The sequence below is a fragment of the Channa argus genome, chromosome 1, assembly GCF_033026475.1.
Source record: "Channa argus isolate prfri chromosome 1, Channa argus male v1.0, whole genome shotgun sequence".
Classification (NCBI taxonomy): Eukaryota; Metazoa; Chordata; class Actinopteri; order Anabantiformes; family Channidae; genus Channa; species Channa argus.
Window position 1 is genome coordinate 43,388,259 of NC_090197.1, and position 14,475 is coordinate 43,402,733.

The 14,475-nt window shown below is 39.3% G+C and overlaps 1 protein-coding gene across 7 annotated transcripts in view; it reads left to right on the forward strand.

Moving 5' to 3' along the window:
- The window catches only part of pde10a (phosphodiesterase 10A), a 54,022-nt gene that overhangs the window by 11,645 nt on the left and 27,902 nt on the right, over nucleotides 1–14,475 (forward strand). The window contains exon 1 of one of the 7 annotated variants that reach the window (XM_067524247.1): nucleotides 8,937–9,357. The exons of 5 other annotated variants lie outside the window; for them this stretch is intronic. In XM_067524247.1, the coding sequence (XP_067380348.1) occupies nucleotides 9,294–9,357 (64 nt within the window). In that variant the 5' untranslated portion in view covers nucleotides 8,937–9,293. Of the gene's footprint in view, nucleotides 1–8,936; nucleotides 9,358–14,475 lie in introns of those variants that run through there. One more of the 7 variants, XM_067524257.1, reaches the window with a different exon arrangement.

The window sequence follows — 14,475 nt, forward strand, 5'->3', positions numbered from 1 at the left end:
TGGATTGTTTACAGTATATACAGCAGCCACCTGTATACTACATTTTAGTCGAGTTACTGTGCTTGTACACAACGGTCATGAAGATTCATCATTTAATTTTTACTTAGTAAAATTGGTAATAAAAACTGTTTGCTACTTACACAAGGTTATTAATGGTTCATCATTCTGGAGCACTTAGTAGAGATGGAGAGAGTGCATTTCTGCCATTGTGTCCACACAATGGCAACTAGTTTTTATACTCCCTGTGCTGTTAGGATGAGCTCGGTAAATTCTGTACCTTCAAGATGACCAGGGGCCCTCTGCAAAGAAATTCACAAAGGAGCAAGATTGTTTAGTAAGATATCTGTAGAGGAAGCACCACAGACAGTCCAGTCCTATACCACATAATCCATTATGATGGGAAGACTAAGACTAGGACTTCATTTTATCAGCCCCACCCAAATGAAAGTTTGAACCATCATCCATCTCAGGTTACTTGAGCCTTACTGTCAGTGAGTCCGTAAAAGGCAGCTTTCACCGGATCAGCCTGCTTCCTGTTGACAAGACAGTCAGAACTTCACCTCTTTTGGAGGGACATGTAGGCTGGAGAGCCAAGTTTTAATTGTGGACACATGCCCTTGGGGACACAATATGTAATCCCTGCTGTGTATGTCCATACTGATGCGACATCGCTGAGAAAAATTCTGCGTTGCAAAGGACTTTTAATTTCCTGTCACCCTGCACTGTTAGACATTTCAATTGGTATTTACAGTAACTAACTGGTACCACTGTTGCCAGTGGTAATTGTATTGTAAATGTGAATTACAGTAATTGTACATTTACTTTAAACAGCTAGGTTAACTGTACATTATTGTGATCAATTTTCACTATTTATCTTACACTACTATTCATGCTAAACAGACACAGTTATTACAAAACAGTGTTAATTTACAACATTATGAATTACTTATTTAAACCAGTTTTGACAGAAATATGTGAAATAATTTCCATGTAATTGAATTTTTAAAAATCATGTAAGGGTAAAATAACAGGGGCGGCTGTAGCTCAGTTGGTAAAGGCAGTCATCCACGGACCACAGGGTGAGTGGTTTGATCCCCGGCCCTGGCTATGGCTATATGTCGAAGTGTCTCTGGGAAAGACACAACCCCTTAACAGCCCATTCCCCTCCCCAGCTGTCCAGTGCCAGTCCAAGCCCGGTAGAAATTGGGGAGGGTTGCATCAGGAAGGGCATCCGGTGTAAAAACTGTGCCAAATCAACATGTGGACAATGATCCGCTGCGGCGACCCTGAACTCACAGAATAAGCTGAAAGGACAAAAATAGATAAATAAAAAAAAATGTAAGGGTAAACTAACACTAAGCAATGGATGAACTTACATGTAAAACACTCATATCAGTTCATTTAATGGATAGTAAACACTGTTCACAATGGCCTTTAACATCAGTTACATTTCAGAAAAGTACATTTGTTACATTATCGAAAAAGATGTTATGAAAAAGTCATATTATAAAAAAACAAAATCAATACTAAGTGAATAATACATTAATCATTAATTGCATGATAATAGAACTAACAACATCCAAGATGCTGTATACTCCACATTGTCTGGTGCTGCACAGTTGAATGAAACATCAACATCAAATGTCTACAACTTACTGTCTCCTCAGGGTACAAAAGTAGTGTTATAGCCAAAGTCAAAGTGCTGTACTAATCTATAAATATCAAAAACACTTCTCATCCTGAAACTAATTTCTTTCTTGTCCACCAGTGACAGCATATTCAGTGAGAGTGACCCTCTCTAAGCAAAAAAACATAAAACCTTTTTATACCAACGCAATTCAGTATAATATTCACAATATTCAAATCTTTTCAATTTGCCATTGTTTAGTGATTAACATTGAATGGCTTATGTTTAAGATCTCCTCCAAAGCACCTCCGCCTTTCCCTGAATGCTGCCCATCTACATTGTAGAAGTGAGAAAGTGGTCTCTGAAAAAAGTCGAATTGCACCATCAAAATGCATATTCAAAATGCTACACATAAAACACAGTATCACCAAATTATTACAATAAGTATACTGTCTCTTACCCAGCATGATCGGTCTCTGCATGGCCGGTAGGGCCAGTTCTTTTTGAATGAACATCTTCGTAGCGTAGCATTTTATCTTTATTATTATATTATTATTATTTATTACGTAAAAAATGTGCCAATCTCTTCACATGGGAAAACTGATAGAAAAGGATCATATGTGTGGATTTTATTTACCGTATTGGATATTAGCCCATTTCTGGCTGAATGAAAAACACCCTTGTACTATACAACCTTACATAAGCACTTGTGGTAGGTTAAAAAAAATGGCTGCTGTTAAGAAGCTGTTCGATTTACCCTAAAATGAACCTACAAGAAATTAACAGAAAAGTTAGAAAGACAGCCACTTGACAGCTTGTTGTATATTAGTCTTATTGCAGTTGACAACAAATACTAGACAATAATTAATGTGCATCTGAACTGAATATTCACTTTTTGCAATAGTAGCTATTAGCAGTAAGCTAATGTTTAGGAATGAAGGAAATTCATACATTACCTTTGTTGTAGCAAAGGTGGCGCTATAGAGATGCAGCTAAACCTCATGGGGCAGACTTTACATGGGTTAATCTTCAGCTGGATAAACCAGCAACTAAAGTACAGGTCATGCTGGTCTTTTTCAGACTTTTTCAGAATTTGGTTCTCACTGAGAGCTTCGATCCAGATTAGGCTTTATTGGCGGAAAGCATCAAAGCTTCTGTTTGATCAAAAAGTCCCAGCTTTCATCTGTTTGAAAAGAAAATCGGGCATAGGAAGCAGAGTTTACCTCAGCTAAGACCAATCTGTTGACTTACCCCACTTACCACTTACCTTATCTTCATTGCAGTGAAATGCTTAATCTCTCACACCTATAATAGAGCAGACCAGGTTCCTTTGACACGATTCAGGACACTCACTCTGAACCAGGACGATGAGATTGACAATCCAACAGCCAGTGTGGATGAACTTTCTCATCATCTTCCAGTGGATGGTTGTACATGAAAGCTCGGATTGTGATTCATTGTGGTGACATCACACTAATTCATATGTAACCAGAATACTCTCAGGAGACATGTAAAGCCTGGAAAAACATTCCCACCACTGCTTTGTATTCTAGCTTTTGGTCTCACTCGTCATTTCAATCACAAAGAATTGATTTGGTTAACCATGTACAACGTCATGGTCACCACATTTCTAGTGAGCAGATAGATCTAACAAGTGGGAATTAAAGAAAAGAGAGTCATTTAGTTTGTAATAAAAGTCAAATGAAAAGTATAAACAAGTCCCAAATATTGCAGTGGAAGACTTCATTTGTGCACTTTTATTTTTGATATGATAGAGCGGTTTTCACATTTTTGATGCTTTCTACTTATACTGATCAATTAGACACATTGTTTCATTCATCTTGGATTTTCTTTTTCACTCGAACAATGTTCAGGCCACAGCAAGCAAACACTGTGTTTGGCCACAGAAAGACAAAAAGTAACTATGTTGCATAATGTGCCACAGACAATGTCAGAAAACGTGAGAGGAGAAAAACGACACGAAACAATGTGATTAATGGCTCTGATGTTCTAACGTAAAAAAACAGAAAAGAGGTTCAGAACATTGAGTGATAAACAAATATGGCATTGTTTCTCCTGGGACTGTGAGGGCACCTGTGAGAGCAACAAACCTTTCCTCTGGGTATTTTGAATATAGTACAATCTGAAAGCAGTTCTTCAAAATGTCAGTTACTAAGACGACACAGGGCAGGTAATGATGTGCTGTGATTTGTATTTCCATTAACCTAAATAATGCACCGATCTCACTTTTGTTCTAATGAATCACAGTCCAATGACGTCCATTGACGTCACATTTGAAATGATCCGCATTGCAGTCGCATACAAATTTGTACATGTCAGGCTTTGTGTAAATGTGTAACTACTATTTTATTTTGTATTGTTGCATTTTCCGACAAAAAGGAGTTAACTGAGGCAGTAATATGCTCATTGGTTGTTGAACTAGTTGCAAGCAAAGCTGTGAAGATGTGCATAACTCCCTCAGCCCCCCAGGGACCCTGTATTTTCATGGGCCTGCCTCTGACGTCAATGCTCCGGCTGTCCTGTGGATTGTCAGAACAGACTATTCAGTTGGGGGGAGGGGACTGGAAGTCTCTGTGGTGTGCGTCTGCTGCATGTTGTGTGTGTGTGTGTGTGTGTTCATGTTTGCATGTGCTTGCATGTGATCTGTAAATGTTTCACTTACATCTGGGGCGTGTGTGTGCGGTGTGCAAAAAGCTTGTACAGTGCCTTGAATCAGAAGTGTGCTTAAGTGGATGAGGTCTGTAATGTGGGGGTAGGGGGTAAGGCTGTGTGTGAACAAGCGCATAGACGCCTGAAGATGTACAGCTCTTACGTTGGGAGACAGAGGCCGTAGTCATCAGGAAGATGTTTGCTAAAAACAGCCGAGAGGGGAGAACAGTTAAAGCATGGCTGCCGACCACTTCACTCTTCAGTCAGCTGTTGATCCCCCAGTGGACAATAGTAAATCTTTCGCCAGCAGCCATGAGACCCATTCTATATGACACTCACATCCCAAATTATTATTTCACCTTCTTTCATCATCACCTTTTTTTTTTTTTGGTTTGTTTTGGATTTCCGTAGATTTTCAGCAACACACATGTTCTCCATTTACAGATGGGTATGGGATTTGGTGGCAGGATAATGTTGACAGAGAAAAGAGTGTGGACTGCCTGTCCAAATTGATACAGATCAAGCCAGAGAGAGCCCTGGTGGACATTTTGAGGTTTTCTGTGACGCAGATTTAGCCACAAAATCCATCTGTTGACCTGTCTGCCAGTGTATGATCTAGCCTCTTCTGTAAATATGTATTTCTTATTATTCTCAGTGAAGCAGAATGTAACAAAGTCAAGTACTTAGCTACAAATTTGAAGTGCCTACTTGAGTATCTCCAATTCCACCTTATTGTGCTCGAACACATTTACGATTAAAATGTTTCTTTCACAGCTACAATTACTTTAGAAGTTAACATACAAAGCACACGAGCAAATAAAGTATAATCCACTGTAAAAGATGAAATTACCCATTGTAATGGAAAAGAATAAACAACCTGTATCAAGTCATCAAGTGCACTTTTCGGATGTGACAATTTGTGGCTTTTTTTTTTTTTTTTTTTGTAAGTCAAAGAATTTGCTGCTGGATTAAGGTTAAAAAAAACAACTTAAAAAATGTGTCTCCAGCTAAATGATTAGCAAACAAGTCTTTACAAGAGAAGAATAGAAAAATACTTTATTGAACCTTTGCAGGAAAATAGTTAGTTACGGCGGCCCACTAGAACAAACAAAAAGATAAATATAGCAACAAAATAGCAAAGAAACTATTCTTTAAACTATTATTGGTTACATTCTTTGCATAATAGTTACAGGACCTGAAGCACTGCTTACAGTAAAGCGCTGTTTTACATTACACATCGCACATTAAGGTATCAGCAGTAATAAAACTTGTTCCTAGCGTTTTTGATAATGATACTTTTAAACTTTGGTGCTGTGCTGCAACTTATTCATTAGATAAAATACCTTATAGTGTAATCAGAGTTTTTAGTGTACCTCAATAAGCATTACATAACTTCTTTAACACAATTTCCACATATCAGAGGTGATTTGATAAACCAGCTCTTTATTTGCCCACCTGAGATCTCAAGCAGCTTGTGAACAAAACGCAGCCTGCTTTGTGCTCTTAAAATAGTACGGGAAACACATGAGAGCTCAAGATCATTGCAGGATCATTCAGTTGCTTTTATGTCTTTTTCCAACCATTAGTGTAAATCAAAAGTCCTGCAATACGGTATAACCATTTAAATTTTATGCAAGGGCAGAAAAATACTACAATCTCTTCGCAGATAAAATGAGCATCACATTTCAGTACAATTTATGCTTGTTATTTGTTTGTTCTAACAGTTTGTGACATTGTTGTAGTCATGTTACACTGCTGAGATTCATCTCCAACCAAGTGGACTAATTTTAAAGACAGATATTGGTTTATTTAAAGGGTCGAGCTGGTCACTTACTGCCAGTTATGTAATATATTTTTTTTTGGTTTCTCTGCTACTTCAGAGAGTCGTAGATCAGAAGGGTTCACTGATGGGTCACAGAGCTGTGGCATCCGCTATGATTTAATCCATTTCCCCTATAAGTTCTTTATCCATAACCATTTCACATAAGCTCATAAATTTCCAGTCACAACCTTTGCAGGGGAAGCATTTGTTTTCTAAGTAAATTTCTGTGCATCAGTGCAGGGAGGAAGCCCAGAGGTGAGGCCTCAAGGAACTGAGCTTCATCAACTTAGAGGACTTTTTTACATGTTTGACAAATATTTTACAACCGCCTTAATTTATCTTCAAGATTTTCTTAGTTACCTATAAAGTCCTAGTAACTAAGAAAATTCAAAGATGCTCTCACTTCAGCATCAACTGCATTCAGCCTCTTAAATTGTGGGTATACAGAAAATACTCGTATGTAACTGAACACATGCATGTTTTGTTGTACTCCTATTAATCTTGGAAGAAACAAAAAGCAACATCTTATATGAGAAACTAACTATTTTGTATGTTACCGCAAGGATGCAAGTTGTTTCAACATGTAAGGGATTTTCTCATTAGGCTAAAATGCGAGGAAAAGCGACAGAGCGTGTTAGAGAGAATCCATTATGTTATTTGTGACCTCTGAATGGACCAGCTGCTCGAGAGTGTAGGAATGACATGCTGACGTAACCCACAGCTCCCACACCTCTCTCCGTGTCTCTCTCTCCCGATATGATCAGTATGTAACTCTGCAGCAGAGAGGGAGTCTGGCACACTTTATGCTGTATCATGTTGCCGACTCAAGGCTGTTTAGGTGCCCTGTGAGCACAGATAACAGGGGCGCACAGCTACAAAGGTTGTGAAGATAGGCAGCTCATTTCATTTGGGGCTTGATGTGAGATCCTCCCTTAAAGTGTTTAGATGAAGGAAAAAAAAGATTTACTGTTTAATTTAGAAGATTTACAGTAATAATTTAAACATTTTTATATTTACAACCAACTTTTTGTACATTTAATCTGGACTACAATCATTACGTTAGCTCTATGTGTAGTTTTTCGATTTATGGAACAAAAGTAATTACGTGCCAGGACTGTTTTGGTCTACCAGTGTCTAGCATATGAAATATGTGTCTCTGTTGTGCATAATTTTTCTTAGTGGAACCATAAGCATCAATAGTGATCCATTCCTGTGCTTGCTCTGAAGCAAAAACTACAGTTGAGAAATAAGTGTGGTCTTAAAGACTTTAAACTGAAATAGGAAATTCTTAACATTAGAACCCTTAGGTTGAAAAAGATACAATGCATTTGGATAATTCTGTAGTTTATTATCTTAATCGTGACATTTTCTTATTTTAACCTTCAGAAGTGAAAAGGTTGTTTGTCATTTTGATGCATTTATGTATTCATCTTCATGGTTTTTATTTTCTAGATTGTCATTGTAGAGTGCAAAATGTTCACCTGCTGACCTAAATTTAAGGTTAATCAGATCATTTTGATTGTTAGCACTATGGGACTGTAAAACATTATTAAAATATTACAGCAAACTCCAGGTTTCTAGTGAACGTGTCTAAATATTTCAGTTGTACTGCAGCTGTGCAGTCTTTGCAGTGATTTGCAGAGTTTGGCCCAATGTGGAAGAAACGTACTACATTGATTTACTTTATCGTGCCAATTCAAGGCAATATTTACAATTGTAATTTATGTAAATGTACAACTGAGTTAGCCTGGTGAAATAAATCAATTCAATACATTCCTTTTATAAATGCAACACTCTGCAGATATTTTAAGTGAGTAGCTGAAATATCAGCAGTGATCCAAGAAAATACAGAAAGAAAAAATGTATTTGCTTCAGACACAGGAGCCCAAAATCTCAATTTAAAGACAATAAAGAAAATAGACTAAGGTTCTCTGTCACATTCACACATTGTTGCTGTGTTTTCTGTAAAGCTTACTTGTGCTGCACCTCAGTAAAAGCTTTTGCTCATATGTTGGACATTTATTTTTACCAGATCCACTGGGTTATCTCTGTTAATAATTTTGCCAAACTTCTGGGAAAAGCCTGCATCAATAGAAGTGACTGAATTATTAATAAACACTTATGAATTTGGGCTTATTAATTCCCAAACTAACTCTGCAGATTGCTTTGTGTTTAATTCTCTCTGCTCTAAGTCTGCTCTGTGTCCGCTCTTGTACCTCGAGAACTGAATTCTCTGTATAATGATTCTTTAAACACATGTCTGCAACTAGACAAGTTATTGCTTTGTTCTGCCCTGCTGTAAATTTGGAGGTTAATGCCATCTCCTCCTTGACCACTGAATCGAGGATCGGCAAACAGCAGAGTGTCTCTGGAAAGCGCTGGGCATATGGCTCGGCCTTTTTACGCAGCCAAATTCAGGAACAAGAACAGCAGTTCAGCTGCGTCAAGACGGAGCAGTGTGCCAGGAACAAGCGGAAACAAGGACCATTGGCCCTTCAAATTAAAATACATGTGTTTGTTGAAATGAGCTTTTCGGGATGAATATTTGGTAAGGTTTGTGACCACTGTCGTTGTTAGTTGTTATTTTTTGCGGGGGAGGGGGAGTAAGTTTATGAATATCATCTCACAACGCATTAGGCCAAATTTATCATTTTGATCTACTTGTTATATTTATGTATTTTCTACTAAACATGGTTACATTCAGTGGGCTTTACACTTTAATTTTGAAAATTTGGGAGAAAGCGCTAGATTGTTCTGACTGGCTTGACATTGGCGCGCTACTGTCTCTCCTCCTCTCCCCGTGTGTGTGGGTGTGTGCGTGTGTGTATGTGTGTGTTTACTCCCATTTCTCTGTGTCTATGCGTCGTCGTCTCCGCTCCCCCAGTCTGCTGCTGCACATCCACAGCGGAGCCACCACGCCGAGGAGGAGGACTGACCGTAGCTACACCTCGGCCAGCGGTGCTGGGTTAAAGTGCTGGTGGTGGGGGGTGGGTGGGGGCAGCACAGTGATTGTCTTGCTCTACCTAAACCGTGCACAATCTCGAGCATTGAAGACCCCACCACTTCAACTCGTCTTGGAATAATTTAGGTTTTTGTCCAGACGCACCAAGTTGCAGCTGCAGAGGCGCACTTTTCTCCGTGGCTTCTCTCTCCTTTTAGCGCTCACAATCCGACATGGAAGATGGTCCGTCTTCAACAAGCTGTTTCAGAAGGTTAACGGACTGTTTCCTTGGTGCAAGTACGTATATTTAACTAATATTAACAGAGAGTAAAAGAAAAACAATTAAAATAAATTTCAGGCGAAATTTGATACCCAAGGAGAAATTTGCAATACAGTAACACATTTTGGATGTATTATTTCAACTGTGTCTGCACGCTATTTGCATGTTTGTGCGTCCAACTTTATGAATGACAGATTTAGAGCAGATGTAGACGGGCGGGGACTTGATTGTAGGGGACCGTGCAGGACAAAGATTCGGGAAAAGGTCTTCACAGTCCTTTTAATACAAAACGTGGAGCAGGTTGGATCGTCCTGTGCTGAAATTGAGGGGGTCTGGTGTGTCACTGATGGGACACTCAGCTGTTCTGCCTCAACATGGCATCAAAAAGCGAGGGAAGTGTGGACATCCTGAGCCAGCGTGAGAATACAGCATAAATACAGTTTAATCCTTAAGAAAATGTAATATTTAAATATCTTATGTAGAAGTGTGAGTTCAAGGTTCTTACAGAAATGTGTATTATTCATATAATTAGTGGTCATATTTATTTAAATACTATTGAAACTAATCATTACTTCATTATCCATAATATTCATAGGTGACTTTCTCCCTGTGGGTGCGATATATATTTCGTATCCTAAATGGCTTTTGTGTCATTCTTTGCTTATTTTTTGGGATACACTTGATACTAAAAATAGAGAAGTAGATATTATAAAAGTTTAAATTTAATAAAACACGTAATTAAAATATTGATTACATTTTTGCTAAAATAAGAAATGATGAAGAAATGATAGTTTAGTAACTGCTTTTGTAATTATTGCCATTAGATTAAATACATTCACAGAGTTTGTTGCATATTTTGACATCCTATCTGGTTATGTATCTGCATAATTTTCTTGTGAGAACTTCAGCTTTAGGAACCATTTATTTTTGCTCTGATCATAATTACTGTGCCACATGAATAATTCTGTCAGTGGTTCCAGTTATGTCAGCGGCACCTCAAGTGACCTTTAGTGGCAACCCTGTAATAATATGTTAGCAGTTTGGGGCCTGTTATATCGAGTGATGCCAAAGTACACACATAGCAGTAAACTTGAGTCAGGGAATGTATTATTGAGGTACAGGATAGTAGGTATCTCGCCTTTATACTGACCAAAAAAGGACTAGAAGTTCAGATTTTACAAAGCCTCCACACTTTGTACTACATGTACCGTAGTGTGTGCTGGAATTTCCATCTGTCCTTTACTCTTTCCCAATGCTACCGTATGAACAGGTCATTCACAAAAGTGTTCACTGACAGACAGCTCATAATCCACTGTCTACTTCCTCTTCATTCATAATTTTGTTTGTAGGTGTAGTACAGCTCATGTTTAATCTGCTGCTGTTTTTTTTTTTTTACCAATTGTTCCACAGCCGTCTATTAATCTGGGTTAAATATATGATTAACTAAACACACTGGTTTTCTTCAAACTGCATCTTTCTCTCTGAATACTTTAGGATCGGGGAATATTTCCATTGTAGTTCATTCAAAGCTTATTGACATGAGCACATACATTTCTAAACTTGAATGCATTCATTTATGCACCATATAGCACTATTTGCACTGGCTGTCTCCTACAAATATTAGACAAGTGATAGATGACTTGGAAGGTAGGTAGGAAGAAGGGAAGGTTTTTTTGTGATAAGTGTTTGTTATTCTCACAGCTAATTTCGGTGTTTGTATGTTTATCTCCTGTTAATTGTCACCTCTAACTTGTTGCTAGACTGTTCAGCAAATCTACTGCTTCCTGGAGAGACAGATTCCAGTTTGTAGGCATAACATGTTGGCTCACTTACTCCCTGTGGTTGTTTATGCAATTGTCAGGAGTGACCTTAATGTGGGATAACAGCATCTGTAGCCTCACATTGCAGGAAAGTATACATGCATGCAAGAGTTTGTGTGCGGGTTGTTTGCAGAGTTGTGGTCAGTATCAGAGGTAGGTCTGGGTCAGCCCTAATGTGATCTCTCAGGCATTTTCAAACCCAATTGGTTGTGGATGAATTGCTTAACTCAGTGAAGAAGGCTGCATTGTCAGGCAGGAAGTGCTCATGCTGGACATTTCCTGCCTGACCACATGCCTTCTTTCTCACAGTGAAAACTTCTCTCAGTGCTGTCACTGAGCATTTTAATACATGAACCACTCGATATGACGGCAGTATTAAAATTAAAGCCTGACTGAAATTTGAATGGCTAAATAATTCCAGACTGAGCTGAGCGGATGCCAAATAGTTTCTTGTTGTGATTTGTCTTCAGTGTTTATTTATAAAGTCTCAAGCCAAAGAAAAGTAGCTTGTCATGCTTTTTTGTATCAAGATCCATGCAGGACAGGCATCCACTGTGCCCACGTCAGCTTGTTGTAGGTTGGTATCTGAACGGATGGGGAAAGGCCACGTGCATGTAGATTTCTTTACAACTTGTCCTTGTGTCCAGGCTCATAAAAGAACACAGCACTGGAGAAGATGCAAGGATCTGTGGTTCTCATTACCAGGTCCCTACTGGCCCCTCTGAAGAGCGGCTGCAGAGATCAGCTTCAGTCCAGATGTGGAGCGGGGAACATGACCCCTGATTACTGATGTGGCTCAGGGGAAGGGGGTGGGCAGATGCAGCGCGCCATCAAATCTACAGTTCAGAAAAAGATGCAGACTTTAAAGCAACGCCTGCAACTTCACTGTTAAGTGGTTTTGTGTGCTGAGTGATCTCCCCCCACTGTAGGAAATGCACAAAAATGTTTTAGGTTGAAAATGAGGGTTGACCTGCTTTGTGTCTTGAAGTGCAGTTAGTGTCGCAGCTTTTCTGAGACCGCACTGCTAAGCTGTGGATCAAGGGACATGCCTTATCTACATCTCGGTTGGTCATTTATAGCCCTTACCCTTTACGTCTAATGACCTGGACCATGGAAGTGGAAATAATGCAAATTACATTTCCATGGAAATCTCCCTCTGTGTGTGTGTGTGTGTGTGTGTGTGAGACAAAAAGAGGTGTGATCTTAGATGTTTGTGCAGCAGTGTTTGTTTTCACCATGAGAGGGCGTGTCTGCTGAAGCAATGTGACTGCAGTTAAAGTGTTTACAGTGTTTTCTTAATTTGACACCTTTTCATCTGGTCACCTCACGCTTGGTTCTTGTGGGACATGGGGCCTGTATACGCGTGTCTGTGTGTCCACCTGCATATTCACATACACAACCAGCTTCACAGGTTCCATGAATAAATGAGGTGAGCTGTGGGAGAGGAGTCAATGTGTTTTCATCTTTAGTGTTCGCTCTTCTTCTCTTTGCTGCTCACTGAATGTCAGTGTTGGACGCTGTGCTCCAGCCCTCCCAGAGATAAGATAAGAACCACATGCTCTTCCCACCTCCTGGCAAGGGAGTCCCAGGCGGACCTGCTGACGCACGCACCCTGCAGCCCCCCCCCCCCTTCCTGCCTCAGCCTCATGTCAGGAAAGTGAAAAGTAGTACCTTGGCAGCTTGCCCTTGACTCTCTGCCAGAAGGAGTGTGCTTCAAGAGAAGTGGTCTTTTCCCTTTTTCTGTCATGTGCATTTTTCATCTATTCGTTGCAGAGGAACATCGTGCTCACTAAACATCGGCCCTGCTAGGGTTGGCCTCAACTGCTGACTTTGTCACTTGAGCACTGAAAACACACGTTCACTTCTGTTCAGGCAGTGCCACACAGATGGCCAACTGGCTCTTTGGTAATAGAAATGAGTGCTGTAGATAGGGTGGTGTTTCTCATCGTTTTTAGCAGCTCCTCAAATTTATCTTTCAAGCACACTGTATGTGAGTTTCTAGTTTCAATTAAGGCAGTGCTCTTCTTAGGAGTGTCTCCAAAGATTGTAAGATTGACCCAATGCAACATTAAAAACTACAACCCAGGTCAAATTAAGTCAAACCTCACCCTCAACCACAGTAACTACCCTTCTTCCAACTGAGTCAATGCTGCATCAGTTTTGTCTGAGCCCGTAAACCTTGTTAAAGAGCCTATACCTCCAGGCTGTTTGTTGCAGCAAACAGCTTTAGCCACCAACTATAAACTTAATATCTTAATTAACCATTTTATAAATGGCACTTGCTGGAAAGGGGTTTAAAGCCACATTTTCAAAACATTGGATTTGTAAATGAAAACAAAATGCAATGGTGTGAAAAAGAACAAAACTAAACAACAAAAAAAAATCATGCTTTTTCTTTTTTATTAATTGAAAGACATTTTTAAATAAGACATGTGCAACAAAAGACGGGAAAAGTTGTTTAATGCTTAACCACCTGGTGAACATCTCATGGCTAATTAGATTAATGTGCAACACATCAGTATTAAAAAAGGAGCAAGTTCACCACTCTGTGACTACGATAAACTAAGTACTACCGAAAACACGGGGCAACGACAAGTGAACAGACGCAAGACTGGTTGAAACGACATCAATTGAGCAGGTGACAAATGTATAATCAATCGTGCACGTTACGGGGCAATTTAGAGCTGCTTTAAACTGAAACGACGACTCAGACAAACCAGAAAACAGGGTGTTTCATCACGGACAAAAGACATGGATCTGGCAGTGAACAGAGCGGACAGCTGAGGCTAAATAGGCAAAGGAACAGGTGTAAACAAAAATGGCCGTTGATGAGTAGTGAAGCTGGAGGAGCGAACTGGGAACAGGAAGTGGGGGAAAATGATACAAAATAAAAGTCCGAAGCAGGAAGTAGAGCTAAAGGGTTCGGATCATGAAACCATCACAATCACCATCTGTGTTCCTCAGCACTCAGTTGAATATTGAACAGATGACATTGTTTTCCTATGAAAAAGCAACATAAAGACGGCTTAAATCAGATACAGTCTAAATGATAAATTAAGGACAAACTTGTGGATACAGAGACAGAGATGAGGCCTTGTTTTACAGGGTTTTTTTTGTCCTCTCATTTGTAAAGAGATGTACCTTCACTCTGGGGTTTTTCTCTTCTGTACCATTAACAAATGTTGACCTGCAAAGTTCCTTATTATGACATGTGACCAAATAGACTTAGTGTCAGCTTTCAATACTGATTATAGTTTCAGTATTTACAAAATTTGAAATAATATTTGTTGAAGCTAATTTTTACACTGGGGTGAA